General features: G+C 38.1%; 1 protein-coding gene across 4 annotated transcripts in view; it reads left to right on the top strand.

Moving 5' to 3' along the window:
• Positions 1 to 13,208, top strand: part of tbc1d1 (TBC1 (tre-2/USP6, BUB2, cdc16) domain family, member 1) — a 62,811-nt gene that overhangs the window by 27,716 nt on the left and 21,887 nt on the right. Inside the window, exons 1-12 of one of the 4 annotated variants that reach the window (XM_008412548.3) lie at positions 991 to 1,377; positions 3,831 to 3,920; positions 4,006 to 4,110; positions 4,447 to 4,579; positions 4,715 to 4,806; positions 6,887 to 7,003; positions 7,167 to 7,292; positions 8,901 to 9,043; positions 9,215 to 9,478; positions 10,977 to 11,093; positions 11,247 to 11,360; positions 11,529 to 11,662. In XM_008412548.3, the coding sequence (XP_008410770.2) occupies positions 1,054 to 1,377; positions 3,831 to 3,920; positions 4,006 to 4,110; positions 4,447 to 4,579; positions 4,715 to 4,806; positions 6,887 to 7,003; positions 7,167 to 7,292; positions 8,901 to 9,043; positions 9,215 to 9,478; positions 10,977 to 11,093; positions 11,247 to 11,360; positions 11,529 to 11,662 (1,759 nt within the window). In that variant the 5' untranslated portion in view covers positions 991 to 1,053. Of the gene's footprint in view, positions 1 to 990; positions 1,378 to 3,830; positions 3,921 to 4,005; positions 4,111 to 4,446; positions 4,580 to 4,714; positions 4,807 to 6,886; positions 7,004 to 7,166; positions 7,293 to 8,900; positions 9,044 to 9,214; positions 9,479 to 10,976; positions 11,094 to 11,246; positions 11,361 to 11,528; positions 11,663 to 13,208 lie in introns of those variants that run through there. The other 3 variants (XM_081608780.1, XM_081608774.1, XM_081608776.1) reach the window with 3 other exon arrangements.

Here is a 13,208-nt window from a genome sequence, read left to right as displayed (position 1 = left end):
TGGGACGGTTTGGGTAATATATACGGCCAATATCAACGACTAATAGTCTCTGTCTTAATTCCCATAGCTGTGTTTGCAGCAATACTGACCTTGTGTGGATGTTGTTGTATTCTCTCCTTCCTCCTGACGACAATAAAAATGTAACAGATGCAGAGTCCAGTGATGAAGAAGATGAAATGTCTCTCAACTTTCCAGACTTGTATCTTGACTCAAATGTTCCTATGTTGAACTTGTAAATACAATGTTATTGATGTAAGGTGTGAAATGTGTCCTTTTCCCTCTGAGTGTACCTGTTTTGAACCACTTAATGAATTACCAATAGAAAATCGAAAGAAGTTATTGAGTAAGGACTAGCTCTGGCTAAAAATGGCATAAACAGGAGGGAAATGTTAGAATTATTATTTGTTTAATCTTACTTATATGAAGCTTATAATGTTATGCCACTTTTAGAAGTTTGTTCTGTCTGTTGTTCGTTCACTTCTTGTGTTGCAGAAGATAAGCGGCAGAGAACAAGAACACACCCCAACGACCTCGAGGAGAATGTGCTGTTCAAGTTTTTTTTTATGGATAAGAGTTTGCTGTGTCAAACAGAGTATACTTCCCCCCCCCCCTTAGCTCCATGTAATTAGGGCATTCCTGATCTAATAAAAGAGCGAGGCGAGCAGAGAAACTTCAGAGTGTTGTTCGGAGATTGTAACTGAAGCTTTCTCTGACCACTCTCCTCGCGAGTAGAAACTCATCACTGACTCTTTGTCTCTGTTTTTGCAGTGTGTGATAAATGTCTAGTGTTTGAACCTGACAAGATCATCAGTACGTTGAGGCAGGCTGGCAAAAGCTCAGCACGCAACAATGACATCAATCCTGACTCCATAAAGACGTCCACGAGTTCAGAAGGTAGTGATTCTCAGAAACATGCCTCTCCTCAGTCTCTGCACATCAAACTCCACCGCTCCCACCTCTGCTGTGTCTCCAACAACGTTTGCTAAAAGTTTGAGGTACTTTTCTGCGGCAGAGTGAGTGTTGCTCACAAGAAAGCCCCACCCGCCTTAATAGATGAGTGTATCGAGAAGTTCAGTCAGCTGCATGGCTCAGGGACGACAGATAAGGGAGGTGGGGTTTGGTGGATGGGCTGAGGAGGGCGTTTACCTTCCCATCCTCTGGACTGGGGAATGGCTCTGTTCGGAACGGTACAGCGGGAAGCGCCACCATTGGGTCGAGCTCTGCTCTGTTAAAGAGGGACTCCAGCTTCCCAAGCCTGCACCTCGACGAGAACGCCTTTGTCCAGAAATTTCCAACAACAACACTACAGATTCGATCACCTGCTCGACGACGGTGCAGCCGACCAGCCTGCAGGAGAACCGGACCATGCTGTTTACGGTAATGAATGATCCTTTAAAATCACACTCATTGAATATTGTTGATCATGGTGGATGCTTGTGATCAATTGTTGTTTTTCCACCTGTAAATAAAATGAGGAAAAATCATTATTTAATATTTAAAATTATTATTTTTTTTTAACGCTCGTCATTATTAAGAAGAAGCTTTTATTGTATGCTCCACAAAGTCAGAATTCTGACGAAAATTTGTTTTTTCTGTCCTTGATAGAGATAGTGGATAATATAGCTGCGGAAATAATGCACTCCCCTCTTGTTGATCTGTAATCCTAGCAGAGCCACTTTTATCGACTGTTTCATTTTATAAACCTGGGAACAGAGAATCTGTTTCACCATTGGATTCAGCTGATTCATATCTTTAGTTACTATAATTTCCAACATTAACAATATATATATTTCTGTCTATTTCTAGATAATTACAAATGTAGTTGTCATTACAAAATGTCTTTTGTAGAATAAATATACAAATACATATTTTAAATGGCCTGTAATAAAAAAAAACTGTCAAATTAAAAAGCACAGCAGCATCTTCCCTTCATTGACTAAATGAGGTAATTTCATTGAGCCAACTTAATTTATATTGGAAAATATAATATTTCCCAATATAATAATTGGGAATGTAATATTCCCAATATATTGTTTTTGTATAGATTATATCAATGCATGAATTGGATGATTTGTTTGAATGTGTCGGATTATAGGCAGAAAACACAAGCTGTTGTTGTGGTTCACAACTGTTGATTGTGAAATTTAAGACCTTAAATATCTCAGTTTTAATGTTGCTGATGAAAAAGAAACTAGAAACGTGTTGCTGAAGTTATCTCCATACTTGCCATATGCTTGCAAGACGTTCTAAGAGGATTTTTGTAACTTTTAAGAGTTTGGATTCTGTGAACTCAGTTTACGTGGACTTGATAGAAAATAAGTGGCAAAGGACAAAAACATGATAGAAAATAATATCGACTCAGCAGGAACAAATGCTGACTGGTGCTCAACTCTGCCGAAGCAACACTCCTCTGCCTGACCTTTACTTGCTCCCTCCGGTATTTTGCTAGCATGGATTTTCCAGACTGCATTCCAGACAGGAAATGGTCATCACTGGCAGAGGAATCATCGTAATACTGTCCAGCTCAGCATGTATCGGACTTCTTCTTGACATTCATGATTCACCCTGCTGCCGCCACAGCCTGATCTCATTGTGTGATGTCACTACTTCCTTTTGGCGCAGGTTTAAAGAAGCGGATCAAATAATTACATTAGGAACAGTCTCAGTATGAGAATAAGATTAAAAAAAACTGGAGGAGGAGGACAAACAATGTCTTTAAAAAACTTAGCTAAAATGTATTTATTTTTACTTTTTGTCCCAAAGTTGCTGACTTAGGTCAGGCTCTACAGTCCATATAGAACGATCTGTAGGGAGGTTCCTGCTCTTTAGGTTCATCATGTGAATCGTGTATCAAATTTCCTCATGGAAAATTAAATGAAGTCAGCCGAGATATCAGAGAGAGAGAGAGAACTGCAGAACTCCACAAGTCTGCAGGTTCAATTTCCAATTTCCAGATCTGTTAAGATCATTTTGTACTGCTATGATAAATTAGTTGCTTGCTACAGATTTCTTATGTTTTCACTTTTTTTCACACTTGCATGTTTCAAATTATCAAGTACATTTTAGCATCAGACAAAAATAACCTAAGCACAGTGAGTGCGTTTAATCATATTTTAGGATTATTTTTTGACATTTTTTGATGCTTAATGGAAAAAATTGTAAAAAAAATTACAAATTTATGGGTTTCCAACAAAAGTGAAAAGAACTTTGTTGTTGATCTGATAAATCAATATTCTCATTCTGATGGGTTTTTTTCTCATAAGTGATGTGATAAATTCCCACCCTAGATGAAAGAACGTTGTATGCAAACATAGCAGCAACATTTTCAGAAATGAGTCACGAAGATTAAGCTTGTGCTCAAATAGTTACAAAGTGGCTTAAGATTAAAAAAAAAAAAGTCAGTGTTTTGGAGAGGCCATGATTTCAGCATAGTTGGAAATTTGTGAGCACAGAAAGATGTGCGTGCTTGCATGCGTGCGCGTCTGTGTGTGAGGGCGTTTACTCGACAGAAGTGTGAAGAGGAATGGACCAAAATTCCAGCTGTTGTGGAATTTTTATGGAAGGATACTAAAAAGCATTTTGCACAGGTGTTGAAGTCTAAAGGTTATCCTAACAAATATATTTACATTTCTTCTTTTCTCATTATTCTTGCATTTAGCTAATGGAAAAGTTTAGGGCTTTTCCTGACCTAAAACCAGAACGAGTCAGATTTAATGTCAGAATGTATGTATACAGTGTACATATGTTTGTGTCTGGTTTCAGCTCTTTAGTATTTACACAATACCCCACTCATGCACACTAAAATATTTTTCTGTATTTCTTCTTATTAGGTGGGCAAGTCCCAGATCTTCTTGGTCAGTCCAGACACTAAGAAAGTTGCCATAGAAAAGAGTTTCCGAGAAATCTCATTTTGCTCTCAGGTAAGAAGCACAGCATTTTTACCCAGATGTGCCTCATTGGGTTTGTGTTTAATTTGAAACAAGTTTTACTTCCATCTCTTTCCAGGGAATTCGTCATGTCGATCACTTTGGCTTCATTTGCAGAGAAACGGCAGAAGGCGGAAGCTGCCATTTTGTGTGCTATGTCTTCCAGTGCACTGATGAATCATTGGTAAAGAAGTCTTTATTTAGATCCTTCATTTCTCCTTTCTAACACAAATCAAATCAATCACCTCTATCTTCTTTAATTAGTTATTCAGTGACGCATCATTCAGGGTTTCAAATAATGTTGTAAGATATAGTGTTACACATTATCTGTACTGTATTTATTTTAATTTAACTTTTTTTAGGCTAATTTCTGGTGGGGGGGCAGGGGGTTCTGTTTGCATCAACAAAACTCAGACTTTCTTCTGTTTTCAGAAATGAATTGATTGAACACAATTATACTTTAATCATTTGTCAAACGTATGAAAGAGTGGTATAAAGGTCCACTGTGTTGCTGTTGTAGGTGGATGAGATCATGTTGACTTTGAAGCAGGCGTTCTCTGTAGCTGCCCTACAGCAGAACGCAAAGACCCAGAGCCAGCAGTGTGACAGCTGCCCCATTCAGCAGCTCCACAGGCTGTGTGAGAGAATAGAAGGTAGCAAATATGTATTTAAGCAACATATTCAATTATATTTTATAGATACAAACCATGACGAACCAAACATGTCAAATGCACAACAAATCTGAAATAAAAAGACTTTCTCATACCGTCTTGTTTGTTCTTTTGCAGGTTTGCACCCTTCCAAAACAAAGCTAGAGCTTCAGAAGCACTTGGCCACTTTAGACAACGATGAGCAGGCTTCGGTCTTTGAAAACACTATGGTAAGGTGTCTGTGAATCTGAAGGAAATGTTGTAGCGAGAACACAAACCAGCCGGTTGACAAGTTGTTTATCATGACTCAATCAGAGTTTCCTCCTGTGAGGTTACACAAACACACATCACACATTATTAAAAGTATTTCAGCCAACCAGTACTGCGTGCTCACTAGCTTCAGTTGGTTTATGCTTTTAACTGAACACACAAGATCGTTTCAACACAATTTGTAGTCTTTCCTGTGATTATGTCACATGTTTAACAGTAGCAGCAAGACGGGTTATAAGAGTTCACCAGTAGAGAAATGGGATCCTCATTTCTCTGTAGCACAGCTGCCATCTGCTGGTGATCTGAATAAACTACATCAAGAACTGCCCAGTGGGATTGAAGCATTATAGAGGAACAGAAGTATTCATACCAATTTGACTGTTTACACAATAAAACCACACAATGTAGTTATATGGACCAACACAAAGTGGTGCATAATTGTGAAATGGAAGAGAAGTTTTTTTCAGTGATATATTTCACTGATTTGTTATCAGCCACAACAAATCAAGACGTTTTAGATAATCATTTAGGTTTGTTCATTTTAAAATGTGAATATGAATATTGATGTACAACACAATATTGTAGCTCTGGCTGTTTGCTTAGTGTCAATGTGCTGCTGCAAAGTGAAGCCAACCAGTGGTGGTTGGCAAAAGGTTGCAATTCTTTTGCCACCTCTTAGAAGTTAACCGGATATTTTCCGTATTTTTGAAATGGTGACCAAAAAATCTGAAGGCCATTTGTCATTTTGACAAATTACAATTCACAAACCAGACCACTTAGACATTTTCAACTTTGTACATATAGTTAATTGCATATTTAACTAAATCAATCAGGAAAAAAATCCCACTTGGCCATTATTTCCGAACTGGACACCTTATTCAATCGTGCCAATATCCAGGAGCTGACAGCGTGTTGAAGAGTTATGGGTCACAGTTCGGTGCAGCTGGACTGCAAACGCACAAGCAGAACATGCAGCAGGATTTTCCTCCCTCTGAAGCGAGTGCTTGTGGGGTCAAGCTCCTCGTTCAAAGAATCTTGCCGTCTTCTGATTATTTCACTTAGAGAAATATTCCCTGATTTCAAAGCTTTGCCTGAAGTGGCGCTTGTGTGGCAGCCAAGTGCTGGTTCAGCCTCCAAAGCAAAAGTCCAAAACTTCAGGACAATAGCCTTTGCAGCAACCCATGTCTTGGTATTTTTGTGGTGGTGCAGTTTTTCCATTTTTCATTTGTAGAGTGAACAGTGCTTTTTAAGAGATGTAAAGCTTGGCATATTGTTTTATAACATATTCCTTTTAGACTCCTCCAATTTAAACTGATTTCCAACCTGTCTGCTGTATTTCTTGTTCTTCATGATACTGCTTGTTCACTATTGTTCTCTAGGAACCATCTAAGCCTTTACAGAAAAGCTGGATTTATTCTGATGTTAAATGACTTCTGAAGTCGAGTCTTTATCCTGGATTTTATGTTGAGATATGAGAGCAAAGAGTTCTGAATGCTTTAACCTCTTGGAACTGTGCATCTTTTTCTGGGTGCTTCACAGTTATGCATTATTTTGTGCTGTATGCCATATACAATCTCCAATAGGATACAGAAATCTGTGTTTGTAATGTGATAATGTGAGGTTTAAATATCCGTAAACATTGTAGTTGTGCTAGGGACCAAAAATAGAGAAAACACTCATCTATCTTGTATTTCTGCTTGTCAAGCAGAAATGGTTTTCAGTCAGAATTGCCAAATAAAGCACATGTTCTTGGTTAGCATGGAGCTTCTATCTTAGTATCAGTTACATGGTGATCATGTAAATATGTAACAAAAAAACAGACTATTGCTTTAATCATCTTTTGCAAACCAAGCTGAAGGAAAATAGGAAATGAATCCTGTGTTGATTTATATTCTCCCCATAACAATGTCCTTGAATCTTCAGTGTTTTATTCCTGCTGTTTTACTCAGATAAAAAAAACTCTGTTTGTATGTCTAAACTAAATACTTCCTATGGTTTATAAAACATTACGTAACTTTACATCTGTATTTGGCTCTGCAGCGGGCTCGTCCTAAGAGCGATCAGGAAGAAAATGAACTAGTGATGGCCTCCCTAAGGAATATGTATGAGGAGAAACAGAAAGCTCATCAGCACTCTTCTCTTGACAACAGCAAACGGGTATGGCCTGCATGCCTCCAAATTCATTTTCCTGATGTTGGGAGCAGCATTTTGGATTGGCACAGTCCTTATTTGGACTTTCCTATTTTAACTGACCATGATGCAAGTTTGTTTGTCTTTTTTTTGGGGGTCCATGTTTGTTTGATCCGTGCTGTGTGTGCAGGTCTCTGAAGATGCAGCTCCTGCACCTCAGGAGACACAACAGCAGAGCAGCAGTCGGCAGCGGCTGGAGCAGTTCAAGTCCAGAGCGAAGCGCTCTCTTACCGAGTCCTTAGAAGGCATCTGGAAGGTACTGGATTATATTCTGCCTCATTTAGAAAGCTGTTTTGGACAAGTATGCACTTACAATGCTTTCTTTCCTTTCAAATTAAGCTATAAATTAGAGATGTGCCGATGAGGTTTTTTCCTGCCGATACCGATTCCGATCACCCATGAGGACCGATCACCGATACCAATCACATAATTATTTTTTTAATCATAAGCAGTACCGGTTACATTATGTGGAAAAATGAACCTTGAATTCACCTTAATTTAGACAAAAACTTGTTTTTAATAACTTTTTCCAAGGAAAAAACAAAACAGGCATTGTGCAAATTGTACTGCTATCGGTAATACTATCTTTAACAGACTGAAAACATATGAAGGCTCTGAAGAGGCTAAATAATGCAAAGAGCCAAAATAAAACCTCTCAACATTGCCAAAGAAATTCAAGTATAAAACTTAACATTCAAAGGCAAATACAGGTTCCATTACAATAAAGACCCACCTGAGTTACTGAATAAAACCTTCCTGATAGCATGGCGGCTAGCTGATTACTGCTAGTGCGGAGTAATTATGCAGAACAGGGAGGAGGCAGAGGAGATCGATTATTTTTTCAGAGATTGTCTCAGGACAGTGAAAGTTTTAATACGTATGTAAAATTAATTTTTTTAAGTTGGATGCTGCAGCTTTAAGCAGATGTTCGATGTGAAGAGTCGGAGCAGAAGCGGCGCTACGTATGTGAAATATTACTACCTGTAGCACGTAGCAGCGGTTCAACAGCGAGAGCAGAACCAGCGTCTTGCATCGCAGCTTGAAGACTTAAATAATTTTGCCGGTTATTTGTTTAGCTTTCTGACTGTCATGCTAATCTGGGTGAGTGTTTGTAGCTGCGCGCTGCTTTACCTGCTGTCTGATCCTCCATATGTCTTTTTTACTGCAGTGAGCCTCGATATAGCCAAACTCCGTCAAGTATGGCATTGTTTTTATGTCATATTAGATTCGTCGTGTTGATGCATTTTGACCTGCTTCACCCCATATGCTTCAATTAACGCAACACACAAACGTCCTCAATCACTCAGTGCGTTATAGTTCCACATCGCTTAGGATTTGTTGCTACGCGTTTGCGCAGTGTGAAGGAAAGAGACCAGCTGCACAGGCAGGCTGCGAAATGAGATGCAGGTGATCTGTTTGTGTGATTGGCAACAAGGGACTGTGATCGGCGATCACCGATCATACACTTTTTCACTGAAATCGGCCGATTATGATCGGTGGCCAATCGATCGGCACACCTCTACTATAAACACGACCCTTTATTTCCATATAAATGCTCTTTTACCATTTTAATAAACTTTAAAATAAAATTAATCAAAACTAGAAACGACTTCAGAGAAACGTGGAAATCTTCATTGGCCAGGAAATGCCTGATTGGTACAACTTTTCTTCTCGTCTTTGAAGCTAATCCAGACTTTTGAAATAATGCTAAAGTGATGTTTAATCTTGTGATCGTTCTTATATGCGTTATTCTTATAAATGAGTGCATTAATTCATAATGCGCCTTTAGAGATTCATATTTAGGTGTGAACTGATGAACGTAGTGAAAGTAATGTCTAGAACGTCTCATTTATGGTTTTTGTAGGGAAGCAACAAGGCCAAACCTCAGAGGGAGAGCAGTCAGGGAAGTGAGAGCAGCTCTTCTTCTGGTGCTGTCAGCAGAGATCAGCCGTGCTTCGAGGACCCCCTAACTCCTTCACCTCATCTACGACCCACCAGCCCACTCAGGTAAACCCACATGAGGGCTACAGTTTGGTCATTTGTGATGTTTAATGCATTTTGCTCATATGTGTGAACTAACTAGTTGGTGATTATCTTAAACAGTTTTTTAGCTTTCATATGCTTACTAAAACATATGAATCCATTTATCCCTGCTGTCTTTCCTTGTCGTCTCCTCAGAGGCCACAACTCCGCTGGAGACTTGAAGCTTCTTGACTCGTCTATTCCTCTGTCTTCGTCGTTCTCCTCTCTACCTGATAATCCCGAGCCGCAGGGCTTCCGCCGGCGGGCCAGCACCTTCAGTCATTCCCCCTTCCCGTCCTCAGTGCTCGAGGACTCTCCCCTATACATGCAGACTCATTCGCCACAGGAACTGAGTGCAGCTACGAAGCCCAAGCTTGTACGACACTACTCTGTGAGCACAGACAACCCTCACCAAAGCAAGTAAGAAGCTCATGTTTTTATATAAAAACCATAAATTTGTGTAAAGGAAACTTAAAGAAGGCACCAAGCTTTAAAGACGACCATAAACTGGTATTAGCCAGGAAAAACCTGAACAACCAAGGTGAACGTTGCAAAACCAGCTGGCTAAGTATGCATCAATCTGTCCATTTTGTTTTGTTTTGGTTTCTTTTTGCTGTTCAGAAGCACGCTAAGCGGAGATTGAAACTTGTTTAAAATTTGTTCAGCCAACCAGACTTGTTCTTCAGCATTGTTTTAGTTCATCTGCAAACTGTGTCAAAGTGAATTTAATGGCCTGAGGTTTAACAACAACAATTAGATTTTGATATTATTGGGAAGTGGGATAATTAAGTGTTTAATACATCTCCAAGTTTCCTCTTTCTAAGAATGAAGAGGTCTGTAATTTTCTTTGTAGGTACTCCTCAGCTGTGAGATACAAAAGCTAAAAAAAATTCAGAAAATCAAATTGAATGATTTGTAAAGGGTGCGTCAAATATTTATTTTCTCCACTGTATATGAATATAGGGCAGGCATAACACGACCTCTTGACTTTAGTCATCAGCTGCACCTTTTTTCCCCTGAAACTCCTGCAAACTCATTTCCTCCTTTCTTTTTTACTTGTAAAACCTGCTTGAAGATATATCACACTAACAAAGCAACTGCACAACATTTCACCTCTTCCTTTTTTTCTGTGGTGTAGAGTCAATGGGTCACGGCTTCCTAGTGCTTCAGAGCAGGAAGTTTCTAGGCTCACACTCAAAACTGTTCAAATTTTCTCAGTTAACAAATCTTTATCAGGACAGTAATTGGTGTAAAACCTGGCTTGAAGTTAGTACTCTACAATTTAGTAATATGTAGTATACTAAATTGCAAAACTGAAATTTTCAGTTTATAATATTTTACTAGCAGAATGTCATTAGATTACATATTTGATATATTTAGATGTTTTCAGTTCTGACAAAAAAAACATATTTCAAATTTTTAATATAAATTACCTAAAGAACAAAAAACTCTTTGATATGCAGCTCATTGTATTCTGATGTTTTATGAATTACAAGCTAATTTCTAAAACTTAAACATATTTGCTGTAAAAGTTAATCCTTCAGCTATAATATGTTTGAGGTTTGTGTATTGGCAGTACAGTATAAATATATTTTAAATAAATTGTAGTATGTAAATTTTTTTTTATCTTGCGTCATATTTTTATTTCCTAACAATCTTTGAACTTGATGTCCAGACTGTTTACAACACATTTACAATGTTGGAAATCATCTTTATGTACTCTATGAAGTGGGATTACCCTAAACGTTTGATTACTTATTCTTACTTGCATACATATTAAAACAAACTGTTAGGTTTGAAACTCTTCATATCATCTTCCCTTTTCCAAATTCTACAATTTTTTTTATGTTAAGTTAAAAGGCCCAAAGTCTATGACTCTCTTCTGTTTTATTCCTTCTTTATTTGAACCAATTTTCAGAAATCTCCCAACCGACTCCACCCTTCCTCCTCTTCCTCCCTTTCCTTCATGCCATTCTCCTCTCCTCCTCCATCATCCTTCCTCACCTTCTGCTGGAGCCCGTTTCAATAAGAAAAGGTGAGAGTGTGGTTTCCAGTTTACCTCTCTGCAGTGTCATTTCATTAACTGTTTCTTTAAACGATTCCATGCAACATATCTTTGTGTGAAGTGGGTCCATGTTTTCCTTTTCTCATCTGTGTTTTGCCTCCTGTTCCATCACCGCCATCTCAGTCCTCTGGGTGGTCTCCGTGCCCGTCTGCACTCCTCCTCATCTGTCCCTAACTTTCTGAAATTTCAATTTCTGGCTCCTGTCCAAGAGAACGATTGTCCCGAGCCAAAAAGCAGGTACACATGTACACAGAGTCAACATACCTATGTGGGTGTGCCAAGATCTCCATGAATCCCTTCTCCTGTGTAACTCATATATGTGTAAACTGTAATGTTTTGTCCCGTGTTACGTAACAACGGCTTATGTTTCCATCTGTAACCACACTTGTGTGTTTGTTCTTTCAGGGATGTTGCAGCTCTCTCTACATCGAGAGCAGCTTGTGTGGCGGGTGAAAGTCCACTGCGAAACCACAGACACTCGTGGAGGCAGCAGATCTTCCTGCGGGTTGCTACTCCTCAGAAAGGCACAGACCCCACTGGTAGGAACTCACAATATTTAATAAATGTCCTCTTTTTTTTCCAATGTAGTTTATCTTCATCATGTAGACAGTATTTTCTTATTTCTCTTACTGTACAAGTTGTAACATCAACTCGTTTTCAGTCTAAAAATGTTAGCCAAAATGGTAGGAGAAAGAAGAAGCACATGCAGGCTGCATTGACAAGACGTTTCCACTCTGTGTCGCCCTTTTGTTTAAATTAACTAAGGTTTTTTTTTTGTTTTGTTTTTTTTTTCACCGGAGAAAAACCAGAGACTTTTTTGTACTACACAAAATCCTCCGTGACCTGTTACATGGACAGGTGATCTTTTTTTTACATTATTGTAAGGTAAGGTGACGCATTAAGACACTTTATGGAACCAAAATAGCTCAGAGCAATTATTTGCTCGTACATAGACGCAACCTGCTGAAGTTTCAGAACCAAATTTCCCTATCGACTATAAGCAAATGATAGCTTTAAATCATCACTTACAGAAACGGGTGCGAATCGCAACTCAACTTTTTCTGAAACTTTTTCACTTCTGCAAGTTTAGTGTCCCATTATTTTATGTTTGTTTAAGCAGCAAAAATGAAAATTTAAAAAAAAAGCGGACAAATTGATTTATAAGTTAAAAATAACAATCCGACCCAGATTTTGGTCACTTTGATGTTTAGCAAACATCATCAATTATATTTGATAGTTTGCACAACAAATCAAAATGTTAATTATTTTTACCTATTCAATCAAAATAAACGATATTATAATACCCATTCCTAAAATATAATTCATAAAGCAGCACAGTTTCTACTGTTTTTGGTACTTTGTCCTGCAGTACTGGTGTAAAGGACTGCATACTCTTTGACCAGTTAAAATTTCCATTTGGAAATTTACAGGAAACATTAATCAGACTCGTACTCTTGAATAAACCCAGCGCATTTAATAACAAAGCTCTTCTTAGAGTGGATAAAGCTGAGACTAACCAGCAGCTTACACTTAATATCTGAAAGGTTTATATGAATTATAGGATTAGCACGATGCCCTGCAAGGCACACATGTTCAAGTCTCAAATCTCAAATAATCAAATTCATTCATCTTTCATCAGTCTGTTCTTTTTTCTCCTTTTAACAAAGGTTAAAACTGAAAGAATATGTTGAAACTATTAAAAATCTCAATCTGATGAAAGTAATTATCTTTCAGAAAATAATATAAGGAATAAAGTCTGAGAAATGTATGTTTTCCATACACATTTCTTTTTCCCATTCTTATTCTCAAACTCCACTTTTCCAAACTGCATAGGGAACCCTGTATATATTCTGTACAAGGACATTAATCTTTTGACTACTTGAGCTGCCAAAATTTATTTTCTATGCACAATTTATGCTTAAAATAATCAAACCAAAGAGTTTAATAAACATGCAACCCAACAAATGACACAAGTTTAGTGTCTCCAAGGATGACTTGCATACGTTTTATTGTAAACAAATGCTGACAGGTGATTTATGTCAACGGTTAAGTCAACAATTCTGTTTTGTATTTTTCAGTCAGGCA

This window comes from Poecilia reticulata, chromosome 1 (genome assembly GCF_904066995.2).
Source record: "Poecilia reticulata chromosome 1, P_reticulata-male-v2, whole genome shotgun sequence".
Classification (NCBI taxonomy): Eukaryota; Metazoa; Chordata; class Actinopteri; order Cyprinodontiformes; family Poeciliidae; genus Poecilia; species Poecilia reticulata.
This window is presented reverse-complemented; position numbering and strand designations above follow the sequence as displayed.